The sequence below is a fragment of the Dipodomys merriami genome, unplaced genomic scaffold, assembly GCF_024711535.1.
Source record: "Dipodomys merriami isolate MVZ:Mamm:240054 unplaced genomic scaffold, mDipMer1.0.p SCAF_3, whole genome shotgun sequence".
Classification (NCBI taxonomy): Eukaryota; Metazoa; Chordata; class Mammalia; order Rodentia; family Heteromyidae; genus Dipodomys; species Dipodomys merriami.
Window position 1 is genome coordinate 38780168 of NW_027204492.1, and position 24884 is coordinate 38805051.

Consider the following 24884-nt stretch of genomic DNA (forward strand, 5'->3'; position numbering starts at 1 on the left):
GGGACCTCTATGACAATATGATCTGAGAGGTTATATTCTTATAATGTACAAGTACAGGCTCCCCAGTTTCTCAAATAAAAGTATATGATCTTATCACAAGGTATTTGAAAATTGACATGATAGCAGATGTTTCATGGAGGCCATCCATTCTATATTTTCTTTGAACTGTCATTTTTCACTACCAGAAGAGAAGAATAATTTAAAGATACCTTATTTGTGACTTGGCTAATCTATATTATTTACTTAAATTTTAGTCAAATGACATACAGAAAGTTTTAGGCTGATCTTATCTAAGGAAGTGTATGGGTTATAAATATTGGTAAAATATTACTATTTGTCAGAAATGCAAACCACTTTTGATACATTTTATTGTTAGGAAGAAGTTAAGAATATTTGACTTTGATATGAAACTAAACACATTAGTCAGAAGGTAGATATGGCGGAATCGTGATTTAGCCAGGTCAAAAAGTTAGTAAGACCTCATCTCAACAAATAAGCTGGGTATTGGGTATGCACCTGCAATTCTAGCTATGCAAGAGGCACAGGCAGGAGGATTCCGGTCTGAAGACAACCCCAGGCCCTTCCCCAGGGGAAAAAAAACCTGAGGCCATAATTAAAGAGGGCTGAAGGCATGGCTCAAGTGCTAGAATAGCTTCCTAGCAAGCATAAGACCTGAACTCAACCCTCAGTACCACCATAAACAAAAACAAAGAAACTAAACATACTAAAATTATGATTAACAGCAAAAGTTGGGTAGATTTTTATTTGGAATCACTTCAAGTATTTAACTATAGAAATACATTTGAGATAAAATTTCAAACTTCAGCCACATTATTTTATGAAAACTTGTGAGCAAGGATAATCTGTAGGAAAATAACAAAAACAAAAGGTAATGGATTCCTACTTTGAAATTATGTAAATGTCTCCAAAGAATAAATATTTTAAGATTTTCATTTTCCAACAGTAGGGCACAAAACCAATAGATCATTTTTAAGTTAATGAATATATTTTCTTAATGTTATTTATTTATTTTTGTCGGTCATGGGGCTTGAACTCTGGGCCTGAGCAAAGTCCGTCAGCTCTTTAGCTCAAGGCGAGTGCTCTACCATTTGAGCCACAGCGCCACTTCCAGTTTTCTGGTGGTTTATTGGAGATAAGAGTTTCATGGACTTTCCTGCCAGGGCTGGCTTTGAACCGCAATCCTCAGATCTCAGCCTCCTGACTAGCTAAGATTACAGGTGTGAGCCACCAGCGCCCGGCTGTTATTATTTTTTATATATTCGAGTACAGGGGCTTTAACTCAAGACCTGCTGCCCTTGCTGGCTTTGCTTGCTCACAGCTGGAGCTTTACTACTTGAGTAATGTCTTCAGTGCAGGTTTTTGCTGGTTAATTAGAAATAGTCTCTCAGACTTTTCTGCCCCTCTGGCATTGAACTGTGATCCTCCAGGTACATCTCCTGAGTAGCTAGGATTACAGGAATGAGCCACTGGTGCTCAGTTTTTTGCTGCCTTCCCTTTTCTTTTTCATTCTTCACACTGCTCACTCACTTTGCCACTGGCCATGACCTTGAAGCTACTCTCTCCTAGACATTTGCTAACTGACAAGATCCTGCTGCAGCCTACTCCCTAATCTGCTTTTCTAAAGCAGCACACTTTCCCTCCCATGTCTGAGTGACTTCACAGCCTAGCTCCTTTTCTTATCTTTAAAATTAATTTTAACCAATGTATACAAATATACCAATTGTATATATTAATAGAGTATCAGGTGATGTTTTAGTATATGTCTATACTGTACATTGTTTAAATCCAGTTAAAGATATCTATTCTTCAGACACTTAATCATTTGAGCAAAATAATCCAGGCCCAGAAAGACAAAGGACACATTTCTTTCATATGTGGATCATAGGCCCAAAATGCAGCCTCCTCTATACTCATACATAAAGGCATATGCTTATCTACACAATATAGCTGACTAAAGTGTATTATATACAGGACTGAATCTCCATAGAATAGACCTCTCGATGAACAGTTTAACAACATGAGTACTAGGAAACTGATATTTTGAGGGGAGGTATTGGGCAGCGGTAAATGAATGAAAAATGGTACATGGGACAAATACAGAAGAAAACTCCATGTACAAATATAAAGAATCTGGAAAGTGGGAAATGTGTCTGAGGAGAGGGAACAGATAGGGTCAAGGAGAATGATGAAAGGGATGATTCTGATCAAGAAGCACTGCACATATAAGATGATGTTAAGTGAAATGAACTCCAAGACATGGACACAAGAAGTTTTTCTTTGTTGTTGTTGTTTTTAAATGTACTACATGATTTCTTTTTTCTTTTGTGTTTTCTCCCCTATGGTTCATCCCCTGTTATCACTGTATTTGATTTTGGCACCTTGGATATTGAATATATATTTATCTAAATTAGGGAAGGGAAGGGGAACAAAAAATGGCTAGACAAAGGACAAAGGGGGAACCACTGCAACAGTGACACTCACAAGACAATATGTTGGAAATAATCTGTACAACTTGGGGGATGGGGGTAGGAAAGAGGGAGAAAAATGAGGGAGAGGGTAACAAGTTCAACAAGGAAGGTACTCAGTACCTTACTTATGTAACTGTAACCCCTCTGTACATCACCTTGACAATAAAATTAATTTTTTTAAAAAAAGAAGCTGGATACATATAGCCACATTAAATTGTAGCCCCCTTGTACAGCCTTTTGAAGTAAGAAAAGATAAATTAAAAAACACATTAAAAACATCACCTATCATTTGTAGTAGAAACTTAAAAAAAGTCTTTTCATTTTGAAATATTTAGTACATTTGTGTTATCTCTATGGCTTGTATAGTAGCCCAGAAATTCTTTCCTTCCCAACTGTAACTTAGTTCCCACTGGTCAAGGTCTCCCACTCCTCCCTCCCCCAATTCTACCCAGCCTTCAGTAACCACCTTTCTCTTCTCAGCTTCTGTGCTATCCACCTTTTCACACTCTATAGCTTTTTGTTCATCCCTTAAGTACTGGTATATTCCCAAGCCAAATTTCTACTAATTGTACTTCAAGGAATCTGGACCATGTGATTTTATGTATTCTGAGAAACTTCCTCAAAACAACAAAGAAACAAAGAATTACTGCTAGGCACAGGTGATTCATGGTTTGAAGCCAGTCCATGCAGGAAAATCAGTAAGACCCTTTTCTCCAATTAACCACCTCCTCCCCAAAAAGCCAGATGTGGAGCTGTGATTCCAGTTGTAGAATACTAGCCTTTGGCAGTAAAGTTCAGGGACAGTGTCCAGTCCCTAAGTTCAGGCCCCAGGACAGCCCCCCCCACACGTAAATAAATGTGACTGGTATAACTTTAAAACAGAAATCAGGATATGAGAAACAGACCACTGAAGAAACAAACTTCCTGGAGTGTGAGAAAGCCATGCTTTCAGAATCTTTATTAGACTTGCCCGAGATAAGCACATGTGCTAAGCCTGTGATTCCCAGGTGTCCACCAGAGGGTGACTGAATTCTAGCATCCCTGACTCTCAGAGATGGGAAGAAGACTCATATTTCAGGGAGGAGGTGCAATAAGAAAAACCCAGGCTTTGTGGCCTACTTGTTAGATTTTACCAGAATGTCCTCTTATCAGTATAGATCTCTCTCAAAGGAGGAACACGAAAATATTATGTATCTATTATAACTACAAAACAATATCAAGCTACTGCAGGATCCTTTCCCCTTCTTCTACAACAATGAATCCATATAGTATATCAATAACTATAGTCCTATTCAGTTTGGGATTTTAGAGATAGCCTTCAATACTAACAGGAGAAAATGGGAATCCACCAATTTATATGTATAATGTATTTCACCAGTGCACCCACCTGCCATAAGCCAGCCTCTCTTCTTGTCTCTTTTCCATATTATTTAATGTGCAAGAAGGTCCAGTGTGCCCCTTGGTCTGCCCTGTTCTCAGAGACAGGCAGAATGGGAAGTCATACTTTCTTCCCTTGTTTTCACAGTGCATTTTTCTCTCCCATCATCTGTATAGCCAATGCTGTGCCCTAATTCCAATCCCAATCTCAATTCCCTTTGTTTTTCAATCTCTGGCCTAGAACTGGAGTAAGAGTTTATGTCTTGGGACTTCATCCCAAGGCTTCCTATTCTGTCCCCAGTGAACCACATGCTTGCAGGTTTCATAGTATACCTCTGAATTTCTCTGATAAAACAGCACACACACACACACACACACACACACTCATATAATCACCCCCTTCATACTTGAACCACACACATCATACACACCACACACATACATACACACACTCTCACAAACATCCTCCTCACATACACAAACCACATGCATAAAACACACACATAGATATATTTACATGCACTCTCATGAACACTCCCTCAGCATACACAAATCACACACACATACAACTTAAAGTCGTATCTACTTCATTCTATGCCTGATAAAAAAGCTGACACTCTAGTACAGTTTATTCTAACAGCTGCAAAGTGAATACTTTCAACTCTGAACATTAACACCTCCAGTCTCTTTCTTCTTCTAGAGTTCCACATAGATTTCTATTTCTAACAGCCTAGTAATCACTTCTAACAAGATTTTCAACATGCACTTTAAACTGAGTAAAATCAACATTCAATATCTTTCTCCTAGAACTTTCTCTTTTTTCCCACACCCTTTATTCCCACAACACACAAACAAAGCCACCCTTTGGTTGCTTCTTGTTCTTCCAAAAGTAATAGATAGCAATTGTAAAATTGTACAAAACTCAGATGAGCAAAAAGAAACTAAAGTCATTCTACTAAGTCTACAATTTAGAGATAGCTACATTGCATTTTCTACATCCCAATTCAAGCCACCATTCTCTACCTCATCACCCAAGCTAGCAATCTGACTCCTGTTTCTCCTTTACATACTATATTTAACCACCTTCCAAGCCTTATCGTCACCAGCAGCACAATCTCTAGTGAGATCATTCTTCTTGCCATCCACACTGCCTCTGACCAGTTATCCCAAACACACATTTTCCCCCATCAGAATTACCACTGAGCTCTATATTCACACCACCATTAGAATGGTTCAGAAAGACATTGCCAATCATTGATCTCACCCACTTTAAGATGTTAACTCGAATGCCCAGATGATAAAGTCAAAATATCATGGTGTCTTAGTTTGCTTGGGTTTCCACAAAAAAAAAACCATATATTCTGAGGAGCTTAAACAGTAGCACATTGCTTGTTTCTTATTCCAGAGGTTCAAAGTCAGAAGTCACGGTGTAAGCAAGGTTGGGTTCCTTCAAGAACTCTCATCCTGACTTGCAGATAGTTGCCTTTTTCCTATATTCTCACATGGTAAAAAGATAGTGAAAAAGCTTTCTGGTGTCTCTTCTTACAAGGTCACCAAGCCCATCATGAGGCTAGAACTAGCTTCATGACCTCATTTAAACACAAGTATTCCCTGAAATCCCTCTATCCGAATTCCGTCACATTGTGAGGTTATGGGGCTTAGCACATGAATGGGGAGAGGGGACACGATTCAGGCCATAACACAGGGTGTGCAATCCAAGCGCTTTCACAGGCCTGCATCACCCATTCTATTTAAGCTTCCACATTACTTCTTGCTACTGAAATTCTTGGGCTCCAAAAGCATAACAAATACTTGTCAAAAGGCACCATCTGCTTTCATGGTGCTATCTATACCTTTGCTTATATTGTTCACTCTCCTTGGAGAGCTTTTCATCCTTTCCTACCTAGCCAAATATTATCTATCCTTCAAATATTCAGTGAAATGCCACTTCTATTGCTAGGTCAGCCTGAACTTCTTCCTTCTTTACACACATATCACTTTGGATATTAATCTTTCCAATTTAATATGCCTAGGTTCAAATCTGCCAAATTTGAAAAATGTGGCCTTAAGCAAGTTACTTAACTTGGTTGTGCTTCAGAAACTTCATCTGTAAACTAGAGGAAATAACCATCTATTTCATAGGGCTGGTGTGGAGATGAAAGGAGGAGTTGCAATGTATAAAATACTTAAAGAAATGTCTGGTATATAGTTAGTATATCATATTAAGTGAAAACAACAGGATAAAAATGTCCTCATCCTGTATACATATAAGAATATAGCTCCACTATCACACTCCAGTGACCCTGAACATCCACCAAGGCCAATGTGCACAACTATGTTCCTGGGGCTTGGCAGAACATCTTTTGATCCTCCTAAAATATGGGAAGATAGCAGTTGTTGAGGAGTTGCCTCAGGGCTATTTATCTGACTCTCTGCTTGGGAGAAGTCTCCTTATCTTGTAGGATGTTGCCATAAGACAGTTTCTCATTGTATTACCAAATTCCAGAAGAACTTCCTACCTCAGTCTCCTGGGATACTGAAGCAAATTATAAAATAGCTAGTGGCATTAGGTACCTGCAACCCCTCTGTACATCACCTTTATAATAACAAGAAAAAATTTTAAAAACAAAATCAATCCCCCATACAGATGCTGTTTACCGTGTATGGGAGAGGGCAACCAAGCGGGAGAGATTCTTGATGGTTTTTTTGTTTCTAAATACAAGAAAAAAAATAATGCTGAAATAAGGACACAGGGTGACCCATTGCAACAATGATACCAATACACCATATTGGAATGAACTTTACAACTTTGTGGGACGGGCAGGGGCCATGAGGGAGGTGGGGAAGGGAAGGGAGAGTGGGAGAACAAAAAAGGAGGGCTTAACATTGCTTGACAAGAAATGTGCTCATTACCTTACTCATGTAACTGTAACCCTCTGTACAGCATCTTTACAATAAAATTAAATTAAAAAAAAAGAAGAACAGGTCAAAAAATCACTCATTCAAAAATAATGAAAAAAAAAGTTAGTAGCAATGGAGTTAGCTCTTCAGCTCTCCCCACGGTTCCTGTTACCTACTATCTCCTCTCTTTTGGTTTGATATCATTCTGTGGACAAAGAGATGGGAGGAACTGACTGTACATGCATCTTATTAACACTAAGTAATAAACTGCTTCCTTTTAGGGTCACTGTTTCCTTACTGGATGAATCTGTGAGTACCCAGTAGATCTCACTACATTGCTGTGTATGGCCTGTTTGAAGTCTTGCCAGTAAGCTTGAGAAAAGGAGAATCTTGTCTATTTTGTTTAACAGTATATATCTAGTATCTGATCCATGTATTTGGCATGTAGTAAGTATTCCATCAATATCTGTTGAATTTTTTTTAAAGTAAACATTGCAGCTAGGCACTGGTAATCCTAGGTACTCAGGAGGCTGAGATCTAAAGGTTGTATTTCAAAGCCAACCCAGGTAAGAAAGTTTTTGAGACTCTTATCTCCAATTAATCATTAAAATGGCCAGAAGCAGAGTTGTGGTTCAAGTGGTAGAATGCCAACCTTGAACACAAAAGCTCTGGGACACTACCCAGCTCCTCAGCTCAAGCCCCAGTATTGGCATAGAAAAGTATTACAAACAATGATGCACATCAGTATACAAAGATTTATAGTCTAGGATGTATATTAAACCCATTACAGTGAGGGCTCTGTGAAGAAAGATGAGAAGAAAATAAAACAAAAGGTGAGACAATAAGCTGAACAGTAAAGGCCCATACCTGTAATCCTAGCTAATTAGAAAGCTGAGATCCAAGGACTGCAGGTTGAAGCAAACCAAGACAGACAAATCCAAGAAACTCTTATCTCCAATTAGCCAGCAAAAACAAACAGACCTAGAGACATGGCTCAACTGGTAGGACACCAGCCATTAGCAAAAAAGCTGAGCCAAAGCATGAGACCCTGAGTTCAAGCCCCAGTACTGGTATACACAAAAAAAAAGACGAGACAATAAAATAAAATAAAGCAAAGTAGGAGTCTCCTAGTCATGAGGAATAAAGTAAAATATATATGCTACCAATGAGCTCTCTTACTATTCTTCCATACTATATCTATATTTGGTACCTTGTCATCATGATCTTAGTTTCTTAGCATTCTTTAAGCTGTATTCCAAGGCGCCCCTGTCCTCCAAGGAAATGGTACTCTTTTGTGTTTTCTATGTTGAGTTTTCTCATAAAACTGTATTTGAGCTGGGTGCCGGTGGCTCACGCCTATAACCCTAGCTACTCAGGAGGCTGTGAGATCTGAGGATCGCGGTTCAAAGCCAGGCTGGGCAGGAAAGTCCGTGAGACTCTTATCTCCAATAAACCACTAGAAAACCGGAAGTGGTGCTGTGGCTCAAGTGGTAGAGTGCGTGCCTTGAGCTGAACAGGGCAGGGACAGTGCCCAAGCTCAGAGTTCAAGCCCCATGATCGACCAAAACAAACAAACAACAAAAAAAACTGTATTTGAAGAAAAGGCTTGGGTGATTTAAAAACCTGTAAAGCACAAGCTAAGCTCCAGGTCTAAAATGCCTAACTACAGAGGAAGAGGAAGAAGACTGGTAGCTCTGCACCCAAGAGTAAAGCCTCAGAGAATGACAATAGGACTCGCAGAATTTGAATACTGGTAGTCTCTGGGTTTGGAGTTAGAAAGGTTTGCTGAAGATACAGTATACATATTCCTAACTCAGAATTCTGTTTAGGCCTATCCGTTTGATTCACATTCATAAACCTTGCACTCTCATTTGGAATCTGGGGAACCAAAAAGGAAACCATGTCCTTGTGAATTTTTTTTTGTTTTTGTCAGTTCTGGGGCTTGAACTCATGGCCTGAGTACCATCCCTGAGCTTCTTTTGCTCAAGGGTAGCACTCTATCACTTGAGCCACTTCTAGTTTTTTCTGTTTGTGTAGTATTGAGGAATTGAATCCAGGGCTTCATGCATGCTAGGCAAGCACTCTGTCACTGTGTCACATTCCCAGCCCTCTTGTGAATTTTTAAAATCCCAAATAACTCCCTATGCTTAGCCATGTAAGGTTTTTGTTTTTTGTTTTTTTTTTTTTTTTGGTGAACATACTGTACAGAGGGGTTACAATTACATGGGCAAGATAATGAGTACATTTCTTATTAAACATTGCAGCCTCCTCATTTGTTTACCCTTCACATCCCTTCCCAGCCTCTCCCCGCCCCGCCCCCAATCCTTCCCCCCCCCCCCCAGCCCACCAAAGTTGTAAAGTTCGTTTTCGACATGACAACTTGTACTTCTCATTGTTGCAACGGGTCCACCAATATCTTTAAATGACTTGTTTTTCCCCTTCTCGCCATGTAAGGTCTTAAGCAAAGATTATATATAAGTTTCTGGATTGGATTATTATATTACAGGCCCAAGACCCAAATAATTTTTTTCTTTTGCTGGAACTTGAACTCAGGACCTGGGCACTGTCCCTCAACTTTTTCACTCAAAGCTAACACTGTGCCACTTGAGCCACAGCTCCACTTCCATCTTTTTGGTGGTTAAATGGAGATAAGAATATTATGGATTTTCCTACCCAGGCTGGCTTCAAACCATGATCCTCAGATCTCAGCCTCCTAAGTTGAAAAGATTACAACAGGAGTGAGCCACCAGCACCTGGCTTCCAAATAAAACATTTAACAAAATGTAAAGTTCTATTTCCCCACATTTTAATGTTTCTGTTATTGAGTTGAAATATGTATGTTAAAACACTATTTTTTTAAAGTGGCACATTGCTAGGAGCTGGTGCTTCATAGCTATTCAAGAGGCTGAGATATGAGATTATGGTTCATAGCCAGCCCAAGCAGGAAGGTCTATGAGAATCTTATCTCGAATTTACCACCAAAAAGTAGGCTCATGTGTTAGAGTACTAGCCTTGAGTGCAAAACCTAAAGGACAGTGCCCAGGCCCTGAGTTCAAGCTCAATACTGGTATACACGTGATAATTCTTAGATTCAAAGAAACAAAATATTATCAATAGGAGCAACAATCATAGAAATTTCAAAAAGAAATTCTTGAGATGGGGCCAATCATCTCTTTACTCTGAGTCTTACCAGTGGGGTTAAGCAGTGATGATGGATCTCATCATTAATATGGTTAGGGAGTAAAACTCAGATGCAACTCAAGGTTTTGTTCATTTGTGAGCTTAAGGATCAAACCTAGGACTGCATACATTCAAGGCAAGTGCTCTCCTGACCTACACATTTCCAATCCAAATTGGAGGGTTTTGTTTTTTATTGTACTGTATTCAGGTTTTTTCTCTCTCTTTCTCTCTTTTCCTTTCCTTTTTTCTTTGGTTAATTCTCTTCTGTTGTTGTTTTTGATTTCTGTACCCTCTGTCCTGGATCTAAATTTATCTGATTTGAGGAGGGGAAGAGAAAGCACAGAAACAGTGAGACAAAGGGTGAACCACTGGACACTATGAAAATGAATTATACAACTTTGGGGGGCAGTGAAGTCAGGGGAACAGCAAAACTGGGAGAGAATGAGGGAGGGGATGACATTGTTCAAAAGGAAATATACTCATTACCTGACTTATATAACTGTAACCTCTCTGTACATCACTTTTACAATAAAAAATTTTAAAAATATCTTTTGAGAAGTAACTTACCAATACACCATTTCTCATATTTATTCTTAATTCTCATACTTAATTGCTACTCATGACATACTACTTCATGTTTGGGTATTGTCAATATGCTCTGCTTATAATGCTCTTTTTGGAATGATGTCCACTATAGAAAACCTATCCATCCAAAAAGAGCAAGTTGATTTTCTTTCTGCTTTGTATCACCAAGTACCTGATAGAACTTTCTATGTATGTACTTACCAAATGAAACTGCAGTGATCTATTAAGCGCCTGGCTCCTTTACTGTCCTGTCTGCCTTCCTTCCTTCCTGCCTTCCTTCCTTCTTTCCTTCCTCCCTTCCTCCCTTCCTCCCTCCCTTCCTTTCCTTCTTCCTCTCTCTTCCTTTCTCTCTCTCTCTCTCTCTTTCTTTCTTTCTTCTTTCCTTTCTTTCTTTCTTGTCTTTTTGAGTCACAGAGCCACTTCTAGCTTTTTTTGTTTATGTGGTACTGAGGAATCAAACCCAGAGCTTCATGCATGCTAGGCAAGCACTCTACCACTGAGCTACATTCCCAGCCCTTGTCTGACTTTTTCACTGAGATTTTTTTAAATAAGTTTTTTTATTGTGAAAATACTGTACAGAGGGGTTACAATCACATGAGCAAAGTAATGAGTACATTTCTTATCAAGCATTGTTGCCTCCTCCTTTGTTTTCCCTCTATGGTCCCTTCCCTCAGATCTCCACAACCACAATCCCCCCGCCCCCGCACCCCCCCACGGCCTCCCCCCAGCCTAAATTATAAAGTTTGTTTTTCAACATAAAGATTTGTACATCTCATTGTTGCAATGGGTCCACCTGTATCCCTATTTAAACAATTTTTTTCCTTCCCTTCCCAAAATTACACCAACATCAAATACAGTGAAAACAAGGGTTATACCGTGGGGGAGGGACATACAAAGCAACAAAAAAAATCATGTGGTATCTTATAAATATGTTAGAAATAATAGCAAGAAATAAAAAATCACTTGTGTCCTTCTTTTGGGGTTCGTTTTGCTCAACATCATCTTATTTAACCTTTACTGCTTGTCTCAGACATATACTAGTTATTGCAAATAAGGGAAACCATGGGACCTATGTTTCTTTGGACCTGGCTTACTTCACTTAATATAATTTTTTCCAAGTCTTCCCATTTCCTAACAAATGGGGCAATGTCATTCTTTCTGATGGAGACATAGAATTCCATTGTGTATGTATACCACATTTTCTTGATCCATTCATCTACTGAGGGGCTGTCTTTGTGTCTTAGTACTTAGGACAGCACTTGTTATGTAGTAGAATTCACTAGATAAATGTTAAGTAAATGAAGGAATGAAGAGAAAGAAAGGAAAGCAAGAAAAAACCAGTATACAAGTAGTAAAGTGCCTCAGCTTCAACAAACTTTTTGTTTGTTGCTGCCTTTCAGTGGTGTCTATACCTTGACCAAACTTCATGAACTACCAGTAGACTTAAAATTGCCTGTTTGATTGTTAGTAATAAAATTATTCATTTATGTTAGGTTTATCTCCCCAGTCAAATATAAATTCATTCAAAGGAAAGATCAATTCTTTCATATACACTTATTAAATTTTAAATAAATTGTATATTCCTCTTATGAGATATGATTTAGTTTCCAAAATTCTCAGAATACCTTTATTATTAAAACTAGTAGTAATTTGCATGAAAGAAACGGAATCACTTTCAAAGGTTTTCTTTTTTTAAGGCCTAGAGCTTAGAGCAATCCCCAACACTAGACATCAAAAACATAATTTTATGGCAGTTTAAGAGAGATGAATTTGAATATTACTAGTAAAACCCTGGGAGCTAATTACTTCAAGATCACTTGTAACCTTAACTCATTAGAGTTTGAAAAACCTCCTGAGGTACTTAAAGTCACTATTCCCATTATGTTACTTGATTCAATTGAATGTCTTAAATTTTGCTAATAAGCGAAAACTTGAAGTTCCTGCCAAAGGGAGACTCCATTTATCATTTTGTTAAGGAAAAATATTAAGCATCTACTATGGGCACTTCTGTATTCTATAATGTGTTATAAGAGCCAAGAGAAGAAGATAGCATAGCCTCTGATCTAAAAATTTTAACCCCAGAATTACTTGTGTATGCTGCCAAAATGAGTTGAAGCTTACCATTTAGGTTAGACCCAGACTTCACAACAAAATCATTATGAGGATCAAATAAGCAACAAAGTGGTATCATTGGCACTATTGGGATGCTATTGTTATTATATAGAAACTATGACTTGGCAAAGAGTACTCCCCAATGTGCAGTAGTGTAATTCAAATAAAAGCCAAACATTTTAGACGTCTTTTCAGTAGCTTAAATCAGATGTTCAGATTTGAAAATTAAGAAGAAAATAGCTTTTAAAATCCCTCATAGCAGACTGAGTCATCACAAGAATACAGAAATGAAAGATAAGGCAGAATCAGGAAAGGGAATATTTCATTCTGATGGCCTGTCAGCATGTCAGAAGGTAAATACCCAGTCAGATAGCATGAATAAGACAGAACTAGAATGAAAGAATATTTATTCATTCCAATCAGATTGAGGACTTTTAATAGGACTAGAAGTTGTTACATTATTTTGTTGTGTGCACTTATGAATCTCATTCAACATGTGTAAACTTAGTTAATTTTGTACATCTTATCAATTCTAAACTCAAATCATTCCTCTGAAACACAGCAACTAGTATTTGTAAAAAGTCTACAGACTTGTCTAGAATATTACGTATTTAACAGTTAGGCAGTTTAACTATAATTGTCATATAGAAAATGGAGGAGAGGTGATGCTTACCACTATCTCTTGACAGCATGCTGTTGAAGGGTCCTTTCTTGTAAATGCTAGGTACACATCCTCTGTTCCCACCTGCTGTTTGAAAATGATCTCATGCCTGAGAAAAAGTCAATGATAATGGAAACTGAAATGAAAGAGCAATTCCCTGTCACAGAGAAAAAAAATATCTACCAGAAACATGAGAATATGTTATTAAAAAAATAAAGGACCAAATAAATAAAGTGCTTGCTATTTTCAGACATATAGTAGAACCGAAAGGAACAGAAGCCTAGAAAGGCAGTCAGAAATGCAGAAGCCAGGTGGAGTGACTCATATATGTGTAATCCTAAATTGGAAATATTTTGGTTCAAGGCCAGCCAGGGCAATAAAGGTAATAGGATTCTAATCTCAATCAACAAATAGGTGAACATAGTGGCAAGCACCTGTGCTCCTAGCTACATCACAACTGTAAATATGATAGTGGTTCTGGCTGACCTGAGCAAAAAAGCAAGACTTTATTTTTTTTAAATCACAAAAGCAAAAAGAGGTGGAGGCAAGACTTAAGAGGCAGAGCGCCTTCCTAACAAGTGTAAGGCTCTGAGTTTCAACCTCAGTAGAAAAGAAAGAAAGAAAGAAAGAAAGAAAGAAAGAAAGAAAGAAAGAAAGAAAGAAAGAAAGAAAGAAAGAAAGAAAGAAAGAAAGAAAGAAAGAAAGAAAGAAAGGAAAGAAAGAAAGAAAGAAAGAAAGAGAAAGAAAGAAAGAGAAAGAAAGAAAGAAAGAAAGAGAAAGAAAGAAAGAAAGGTCTCATACTCATAGAATCTTTGCCAAGTTTCCACTTCTACATTGTGATTTATGGGATGAGGCAAGTGTGAATTGACTACTCTCTATGGCCTTTTCCATGTCTAAAATTCTGTAGTAGAAACAGTGGTGATGTAATCAACATAGTATATTAAGGTATTCAGAATCTCATCTGACAGAATGAAAGAATTTCCTGGTATTTCAACCCATATATACCATTCACAAATCTTTTCCTTCCTCTTAGGCATAGACTGGTTTATAGAAGCACTAACCTATATAGAGTTATATTTCTTCAGATGAAATAAAATTAGCATTCACAAATTCTTTTTTTTTTTCTGGAGCTAGGATGAAACCCAATGCATCAGGCATGTAGAAGAGGGCTCTTTCACTGAGTTACACCTCCAATCCTACAAATTATTTTTTTTCTGTTTAATTCTACCATACTGAGGAAATAGTGAATTTTGGATTGGAACAGTAAAAGACTAGATTGAATTTCTGACCATGTGCAAATAGGTATACCCATGAATAAAAAAGGAATAGCTTTATGTTTGAACAAGACTGGCAATAAATAGCTATTTGTTATGGATTACTTTTATCTTAATAGGCTATACTGTCTACCAAGTATTTGCAAAAGCAAAACCAGATTAAAACAAAACAGAAGGGATCGATTCATATGCTCAAGACTCCCATATGAATTTGATCAAGCTTCTGTGCTTATCCTGGGCTCCAGGTACAATTTTCCAACTGCGTATTATATAGGTCTGTCTTTATGTCCCAAAGGCAATTCAGAGCCAAAGAACTGCTTCTCCTCCACGTACAATCCCTATCACAGTTACTGTAATCACCCTTTATCAATCACCCAGGTTAATAAGTTCAGCACCGTCTTTGAAAATACTTCCTTCAAGTCTATCCTACCTAAATACTAAATCTTCCTTCAAACTATCAAACAATACCTCTGGATTCCTCTTAGCTCAGACATAATATTTTCATTTGGCCACTTGTGATTCTTCTTTTGTGTTCGCCTGTTTGTGTTCATTGCCCATTTTCCTCTTTATCCTTTGGGACATTTTGAATTTATTTTCATAAGGTAGAGAACAAAAATAAAAATTCTTATAAAGCAATTTCCTTCTATCTTGACTGGAGTAATTATGCATTTAAAGCTTTTATGGATGCTCTATGTAGAGAACATCAAATGTAAGGATGAAAAGTGAAATTTTACTCTAATTTCAAGCTTGCTGCATATGGATGTGTGACATCTATTAGGCAAAATGATGAATGACTCATTCTTATCTTTCATATAGATCTTCAGGCACTGTATAAAAATGACCTGTGATTTACTTTTTTGATCCTTAAGATATAGACAGAAATGTTTTCGTAACTTCTCTGATTTTATAAGGTTTATGTCTTTTATATTGTTTGTAAGCTTGATAATTCTTACCAGTTAATTATCTACAAGCTCCCACTGCTTCTATTATCAAAATTAATGTTGAAGATAGAAGCATGGGGTTTAAAAAACATATTGGACTGCTTTGCAGTCAGAATGAGTAAAGATGAAATATAAATTGTCATGAAAGTTCTTAGAACTAATAAACTAAAGCTGGATGTGGTAGAACAAACCTATAATCCCAGTACTTAGAAGGCAGGCAAGAAGTTTCCAAGTTTGAGACTACCCTGGGCTACATATACAGCCTCTGTTTCAATCTCCTACCTTCCAACTAATAATGATAAAGTTGATTACAATTTAGCAAAATTGTCTTTGTTTTTCCAGGTATTCTAAATACTTAATCAGAATTTTACTTTAAAATGTATATATTTAAAGCTTAGTCAGTTTAACCATTCATTTTATCTGTGTATGTCAATGTACTTCAAATTCCTTCAAAGAGAATTTTCATCAGAATTACAGGTCTTTATGGTAATAATCCTTGATTTTATATTTTCAATTTGATATTGAAAAAGCTACAAAGCAAAGCTTGAATGCTGCTGGCAAATATACTGAAAACTAAGCATAATCCCAAAATAGATGGTAAATAATTCTGCATAATAATTGATAATTGGAGGGAGGACATAGCCTTTTACTGAAATTATACAACACTGAGTAATTAAAAGCAAGTCTTTGACACATAAACATGGTTTTGTAATTTGGTTTGCATGAATGCTTACAATTTAATGGGCTGGTTTTCTCCTACTGTTAGTTCTACATTAGACAACACACTGACACTGAATATAAATTTATAATGAAAATGACTGTATTTTTATTTTTTGCTAGATAATAACTAAAAGGAAGGTATTATGTTTTATTATTTGTTTCTGCTGTAGAAAAGGAAAAATAATCAATTATACATGCCTTCTGTGGCACTGTATTTTATCTTTTATGTGGTGTAAGTTACTTCATGAATCATGTCAAAAATAGGATGGTATCAGATGACACATGTAACTGAAACACCTAAACACATTCCAGGCTTCATTTGACTTACTCTGGGATTTCACGATCATCCCAAATGTCATCAGGATCTGCTGTGTCTGGAACCTCTTTTGGATCCCAGATGTCTTCACTATTTTCATCAGTGCTTTGAGTAATTGCTGTAAGAACAGGGAGATAAAGCTAAGGCTGTTTGCTTGTTTACTGACTCTAAATAGCTCAGGTTCTTCATGCTCATTTGGGGATAACAACTGAAACATTCTCTAGCTGTAATCACTAGCTTGTGGTTTTGATCCAAACAAGCTACATTCCTAACAACTGTCTTTAAAATATTGTTAATATAGACCAATCCTAGGTAGAGTTGTAAAAATACTTGCAGAAGAAAAAAATAAATTACTCTATAGTGCAGCCATGTGGAGATGATAAATGTTGGTATCCTAGTGGCAAATGACATTTTTGCTATCTGTCTTGGTCATTGTTTCTATCTCTGTCTAGTTCTCTCTCTCTCTCTCTCTCTCTCTCTCTCTCTCTCTCTCTCTCTCTCTGTGTGTGTGTGTGTGTGTGTGTGTGTGTGTGTGTTTCTCTGTTCCTCTCTGCCTCCCCTCTATGTATGTCTGTATGTATGCATGTTTGATGTATTTATGTGTGTATGTGTATGCATATATGCTTAAATCTCCATATCTATGTCTATAGATAGGTATGTAAACACTCTACATTATTAGAAACATAAATAGGTCATATATAAAGTATTTTTATATGTAAGAACCATCAAACAAAATAATCTGATTTGTGTACAAATTTGTCACCTTGGATTGTACTTTATAAAAACCCTTGGAGCCAGGTGCCGGTGACTCATGCCTATAATTCTAGCTAGTCAAGAAGCTGAGAACTGAAGATTAGAGTTTGAAGCCACGTAGACAAATCTGAAAGACTCATGTCCAATTAACCACCAAAAAACTGGAATTAGAAGTGTGTCTCAAGTAGAGCACAAGCCTTGAGCAAAATTGCTAAGGGACAGAGCCCAGACTCTGAGTTCAAAAACCCAGTACTAGAACAAAAACAAAAACAAATATGACATTAAAAAACAGTAATTAAAGAAAAGGAAGCATGGAGTGTTCATGTTCATTTTTAATGCAGGCTTCTCCTCAAGAACATTCATGTGTTATAAAATATCTCTATCATTTGTCCTTTGTACAGAAATGAGCAGATGCTTGGCTTTCCATAAGTAACCTATAAATGTTAAAAGTGGACAGGCCCAAGGAAGATGTACAAAAGTCCAGCTTGCATTTGGTCTATAGTGGCATCAAATGGAGACCTGCATTAGGTGCAGAACATGACTTTTAAGTATTACCAGAAATGTGCCTGATTGTAAGGTTTTCCATTTTTGGTAATTATTTTTAAATCATCTGCTTCTATCTAGCATGGACTTTCTAAAGCCTAAGTACATATTTAGATATAATATTTTAAAAATGATTCATTGACCTTGGAGTTGAGAGATTATTAGACCTGCATTATCAGAAATACAAGTAGCACAGAAATACATCCAATTTTGAATACTGCCAGGTAGTGAATATCTCTAGAGTAGGGCAAATAGCCTCTTCAGTATGTAAAGCAATAATAACTAAAATTTTTAAACCGTCCTCAGACCTCACTTTAACCATTCATTATTTTAAATTTTTCTTTAGTATAATATCTTTCATAATTAGCTAAATTGAACAAAATTCACTTCCTCTCCCAGCCCATCCTCTAGTTACTATGATCATAGCCACCAGAATCAGAGCAGTCTATATTTTTCAGGATTTGTAAAATGTTCAACTCTGAAAATATATAAACAAAAATGTTGGAAAAATAGAAAGCATTTCTTCTAAATTTTTGGAGCTGTGATTTATTTTTGTGGTGGTTTGGGGATTGAACTCAGGGCTTCCACATGTTAGTCAAGTACTCTACCACTGAGCTACCACCCTTAGACCTGTAAATCCCATATACTTTAAGTTATCAGACTCTGCGTTCAAGCCCCATGACCAACTACAACAAAAAAAATATATCTAGCACATAAAACATGATGTTTTGAAGTGTGCATATGCACTTTGGATTGGCTAAATCAAGTCAACTGATAAATGTATAAATGCAATGCCTCACATACTTGTCTTTCATTTGTAATAAGAACACTTAAAATCTACTCACCAATTTTTTTTTTTTTGGTGCCAGGGTTTGAACTCAGAACCCTAACTTGCTTGGCTGGTACTCTACTACTTGAAGCACACCTCCAGCCTAGCTAGCCAGTTTTTAGTATAAAATACATTGTTGCTAAGTTCAATTAATTGTATTAGTTTTTATTGCTTTCCATATAATTTTACTACCTAGATAAATATTACATTGATCCTATTGATCTATACTACATAATTAAATTTCTTACGTCTAAGTTCTTCAATTTTCCTTGGTCCAATATTCCCAGGACTCATGGCTCCAAAAGTAGATGAGCTCTGTTATTTAGTGAAAAGAAAGAATCCAACATTTTGTTATTACTTGCTTCACCTACATGACTAATAATACTTTAAATGTGATAAGCTTTCCATCTTAAAAAAAACCCTCACTGATCCCATTTAATTAATTATTCATCATTGTTATACAGCAGAGAGACAGATGTCAAGTATTACCTTGAATGTGTTTTCCTTATCCTTTAAAAAAGTATTCAGTTTAATACACTCTGAGGCAGAATTGATTTTTGGTCAGACTAAATCCCCAGATCCAGCTCACTGAATCATGTATCCCTGGGGAGATGGGGATGAGCCACATTCATCTCTATGAAGGTTAGAACCAAATGTTATTAGAAAAGCATTGACACTTTTGGGGTTTGGCTGTGTCTAGTCATGGTCAGAAGGGAGATAAAATGATGAGAACATTTTATAGCAATAAAAAGTAACAAGTTGCTGGGTGCTAGTGACACAAACCTCTAATCCTAGCTATTCTGGAGGTTGAAATCTGGAGGATCAAGGTTTTAAGCCAGCGTGGGGAAGAAAAGTGTGAGACTCCATCGCCAAAATAAGCAGCAAAGCCAGGCACCCATGGCTCACACCTGTAATTTTAGCTACTCAAACGGCCGAGATCTGAGCCAGCCCAACAAGAATGTTCTTGTAACTCTCATCTCCAATTAACTAATAAAAAAAGCCAGAAGTGTCTCTGTGGCTCAAATGGCAGAGTGCTAGCTAGCACAAGAGCTTAGGTACAATGACCAGGCCCTGAGTTCAAGTCCCAAAACCAGCACCACTCCCCAAACAAACAGCAAAAAGCCAGGTGGTTCAAGTGGTAGCGCTCTAAGTTGGCACCTCTATCTCTCTTTTCTTATGGCCCTGCACTCAACTACTAAGGCTTCAGACTTGACATACACAGAGGTTGGAATATCCTATTTGGGCAAGGAGAGTAGTGTCTGTCCTTGACAGCTGGTGGAAAAGCTCACCTGGGCCGTTGTTATGCTAAATGAGCCCAAGAGTTATAAATCATAAATTAATGTATGACATCTCAAAATCATGTGAGATAGTTACAATTCCTTTACAAAAAGGCGATTCAAAAGTACTATATCTGGGTTTAAAGCACTGCAGGCATTTTTATGTGAAAATCTCAAGACAATATTTTTGATCATTTTTTTTCTCTTCCTGATCACTACAGTCATATAATGGGTAGTACTTTTATTAAATTATTAATCATCAGAATACTAATGGTCAATCAAAGCAAAGCATTTCTTGGAACATGAGGGCCTCTTGTTTTTTTCAAGTGTCTCTGACAGAAAATTAAAATCAGTGGAAAGAACCTCTTGAATATTCCTGACAAAAATTGGTGTATTCTCCATGGAAAGAGATAATTGGATCCATATCTCAGAATAGAGGACTTTTGATTTATTATCCTAGTAAAAATAAGTGATTAAAAGTAAAAATTCCCAGTGAAAAGATGAAATGTGATCATAAAAACATTTTCAAAACTTTCCAATTATTTTCTATAAGGACATCTTTTCAGTCATAACCATGAATCTATAGCCAATCATCTGAGCTATTTGTCATTGCCATTCCTGCCACTCCAAAATTACAGAACAACATCTTTATAGTGTCTGTGAAGAATGGCGAACCTTATTTCCCACAGGTCTCAAGATCCTCTCAGGAGCTTGAAAAACAGCAGGCAAACTAACTTCCCGATCTCCCAGGTCTTAACAATTCATTTAGAAGAGGGGTAGTGTAAATGAACCAATGTGTATGCAACAGTTCTCTTGCTGTTTTTAGAGAGTGTATTTTCAAAAACATATCACTCTTGTAATCATCCCACAGTTCCCCAGACTAATACATGGTAAAAAAAAAAATGAAAGGCAGTTTCTGTCCTGGAAAATTTAATAGTTCATCAGAAACATTAATTATTCCACTGCACTGATATTCTAATTCTATACCCTCTAATGATATCTGTACTGAGGTGTCTGAATGACCAATTATTTCAAAATTGCTCATAACCCAGATATACAGATTCATACATTATTATAGTAATTTTCCTTTATAAATTGTACAATTTGGTAGAATTATATTAAAGTCTCTCTGTTCTCATAAACACTCCCAGAAAACATTTCTAGATGCAAATAAACAACACTAGACATCAACACCAAAGGGATTAGGCTTTGTCATTTGTGAAGATCCTTATTTCTACCCCAGTTCTATTTACAAGTTCCACTTCACTATATTCATTATTACTGTCTTTCAAATACTTATTATACCTTTTCTTCATGACCTAATCCTTCCTTTACTAGAATGTAGGCACCAGAAAATTCTTATTCTGATATTTTAAATAAGGTAGTCTAAAAATGCCCTAGCTTTCCAAATTTTATTGGCACACTGCTTAGAACATTTGTCTTCTTTGTTGTTTATATCCAATGAAGTTGTTAATGTCCTGATTTTTCTTAGTTTCCTTTTCCCCTCACTAGTACTTCCTTACTCCTCATCCTGACTCCAAGCTGACTCAGTTTTCCTCTTCTACAAATATAATTTACACTTCATGTCTTCTGCCCTGTTCCATGTTAAGCTCTTGCTGGAGGAAAGAAATTCAATTTATTATTGATCTGAGACATTCATAATCCACTGTTGATATGAGATCACTCATAATCTAACTTGTTTTGTTCACAAATGGCAAAAAAGAATTTTGGGAGGATGAAATGAATGTGCATGTTTGTGAGGGATGGCTTATTCACAACCAGAATGAAAAGTTCATTTAAATTATTTTATGAATATGGAAATACTCTGTTAAAAGATTTCTTCCCCAAACTTTACTTGCCCTAGGCAGTCTAATAGCCAAGGTTCACTGCTACTTAGGGAGCAGGAGAATGAGGGGAAGAGGGTGGTAAAAAATTTTCTAGCTAGGCACCAATGGCTCATGCCTGTAATCCTAACTACTCAGGAGGCTGAGATCTCAGGATCGTGGTTCAAAGCCAGCTCGGGCAGGAAATTCAGTGAGCTTTTTATCTCCAATTAACCACCAGAAAACCGGAAGTGGTGCTGTGGCTCAAGTGATAGAGTGCTAGCCTCGAGCTGAAGAGCTGAGGGACAGTGCCCAGGCCCAGAGTTCAAGCTCCACCACCGAAAAAAAAATTCTAGCTGTTCTGGAAAAAAATAGCAATGTTCTTGGAGTGAAAGGTGAAGAGTCAGTACAAGGATCCCTTCTATTCCAAAGGAAGCCCCTCTTGCTAAGGCTTCCTAGTGTTACTTGTCCTGACCCCAAATGCCACTCACTAATTACACTTCACAGTTCTTGGAGTATGTGCTGGAAAGCCAATTTCAGTAGGTTGAAGCTAGTTTGTCCTAGCTTATTTGGCTCCATGTATTTTCTGTTCTGTTTTCATGTGTAGACATTTTTTAAAAATTAAGGGACTGAAACTTGAGGGCCCAATTAGTCTTGCATACTGAAAATGTTTATTTTATAGAAATAATTGTCTAGGCATAAATAGTCCTAGCTACCAGTTTGTGCAATGGTTGTCAGGCAGACTTTGACCATAAATACAAAATGACAAAATGTTGAAATGTGGCTACTGCTACCATAGTTACAGAACTATTTTTCTATTCAGTGTTCAGGTGATTTGGAAAAAATATGTAATTATGTTTGGTAGAAATGTACTACAGGTTAGACTCTTATGAATAACTAGCCCTTCAGCCTCCTATAAATGTATAGATGACACAGCTCTGCTCACACAGTGAGAAGAGAACAAGTTGTTCAAATAAAGTTCCCAATTTCCCTGGACAAAACTAATGTATCTGTAGGTATATAGTCACCTGTTCAGAGTCAAAATCTTCCTCTTCTTCCTCTCCTTCAGGATAAAGCAGGTTAGACAATGCCTGGAGTGCAGAGACAGAAGTAACCATTTCAACTCCTCTACTTTCCAATTCTGTATTTTCTGGGTCCATATTATCAGGTTCCATATCTGAAGAAGAAGATATTCAGATATAAGTCTTGGATTATTTGTACCCCTGTGCTTAATCTTGATTTTTAATGGACTGTATGGAGGCCTAACATTACAATGCTATTTGGAAACTCTTCACAGGTCACTTTATTGACTTTACTGAAAGTTCATGCACAATAAAATAAATATTTTTCTGATTCTAACAACAGTATTGTTGTTAGAAATGACACATTAAAAGTTGAAACAAAAAATCACAACTACCTACAATTATACCATCAATTTTTAAACTAATCTCTGTTGTTGTATTTAGAGTAAGAAATCTGGGATTGTTAAAATCAGAGGTGGCTTTGGTGGGGGGGATGGGAAGGATTGGGTGGGATGGTGGGAGGGAGGATGGGAAGGGATGGGAAGGGGAAACAAAGGAGGAGGCTACAATGCTTGATAAGAAATGTACTCATTATCTTGCCCATGTAATTGTAACCCCTCTGTACAGTATTTTCACAATAAAGAAAAATAAAAATTAAAAAAATAAATAATAAATAAATAAAATCAGAGGTGGCAGGGAACAGAGGGTGAGTGAGGGTGAAGAGGTTGAAGTACTTCATATGAGCATATGAAAATAGAAAAATCATCTGTTGAAATTGTTTTAAGAAGGTGAAGGGAATGAGGGAGATGTGGAGTGGAGGTAGATGAGGTATATTACACATATAGAAATGTTACAATGAAAACTCCCTTGTTCAACTAATGTATGCCAATGTTTGTTTTTTTTTCCATAGATGTCAGACCATAATAACCTGAATAAAGACCATGCAATTAGGCATATTTTTAGTGATTTGGGCATAAATATAATAGTATTCTCTTCTATAATTCTAATAATATTTCTTAAACATCATTTTATGAAATTAACTCTCAGGAAGTACTTTTCTTTAGTATTTTCATTAAATGACAAGGCTTTGTGCATTGTGCTTAGAATGGTAATATGTGTGCTGCTGTAATTATTTGTCAAAATCAATCTGCAGGCAGATGGCATTTTACAAAGCTTTTTCTTATGCTTCACCATTATTTTTACCTTCTTTGTTAAATATCAAGATAATATTAATAACTATTAGAGTGGAAAAGGTATGAAACAAATATTACATTGCCCTCTACCTCTAGTATAGAGGCAATATATTATAGAGGTGCCAGGTTCATGCTGCTTGGATATCAATTATTTACTTCTAAGCTCTGTGACTTTGGACACATTAGTTAAACTCTCTATGTCTAATTTTCTTTTTCTGTAAGATGGGGATAATAAGTGTCTATCTCTAAGTTGCTAGAAAGATTAAACAGCTTAATAATGTAAAGGACATTGAAATAGTACGTGATATATAGTAAGCACGCAATATGTTTCAGTTATTATTAGTTCTTGAGAAGTTTAATTTTACTTGGCATAAATATCACTTCTAATAATAAAGTAGAATAAGTTAATGATAAAATTCATTACATTGAAAACTCATTAAATTGGAAAACATGACATAAAAGGTGATAAAACAATTTTCTCTTGCTGTGTGGTATGGTAGGCTGCTATGGAAATGAATAATTGGCACATTATGTTAAACACAGAGACTCTTGTTTAGCTTTGAAAATACTTAGTTGATTAGGTGTTCATTAAATATTTACCTATAATTAAAAGAAAAAATGTTTATTGAAACATTTTCTACCTTTGATGATAAAAAGTGAAAAATACATCCAGATATCAGATAAAATTACTATTTTTGAGTTAAAGGTTATACAATGAGATGTTGAAGAAACAAATATAGCAGAAATTATTATATCATTACTTTATAATAGTGTTGTTATGGCCAAATTATGCAACAAAGTGAAAGAGTTTGGTAAGGTACATAAAGCTATATATAAAAAAAAAATCATTATTGGGGCTGGGAAGGTGGCTCAGTGGTAGAGCGCTTG

General features: G+C 36.6%; 1 protein-coding gene across 2 annotated transcripts in view; it reads right to left on the minus strand.

Annotated features, from left to right (window-relative positions):
- Dnaaf6 (dynein axonemal assembly factor 6) overlaps nt 1-24884 on the minus strand; it is a 44625-nt gene that overhangs the window by 10085 nt on the left and 9656 nt on the right. For both annotated transcript variants that reach the window (XM_070038991.1, XM_070038990.1), the window contains exons 2-5: nt 22810-22958; nt 18930-18996; nt 16569-16674; nt 13318-13414 (exon numbers count right to left, since the gene is read on the minus strand). In XM_070038991.1, coding sequence (XP_069895092.1) covers nt 13318-13414; nt 16569-16674; nt 18930-18996; nt 22810-22956 — 417 coding nt within the window. In that variant the 5' untranslated portion in view covers nt 22957-22958. The remainder of the gene's footprint in view (nt 1-13317; nt 13415-16568; nt 16675-18929; nt 18997-22809; nt 22959-24884) is intronic.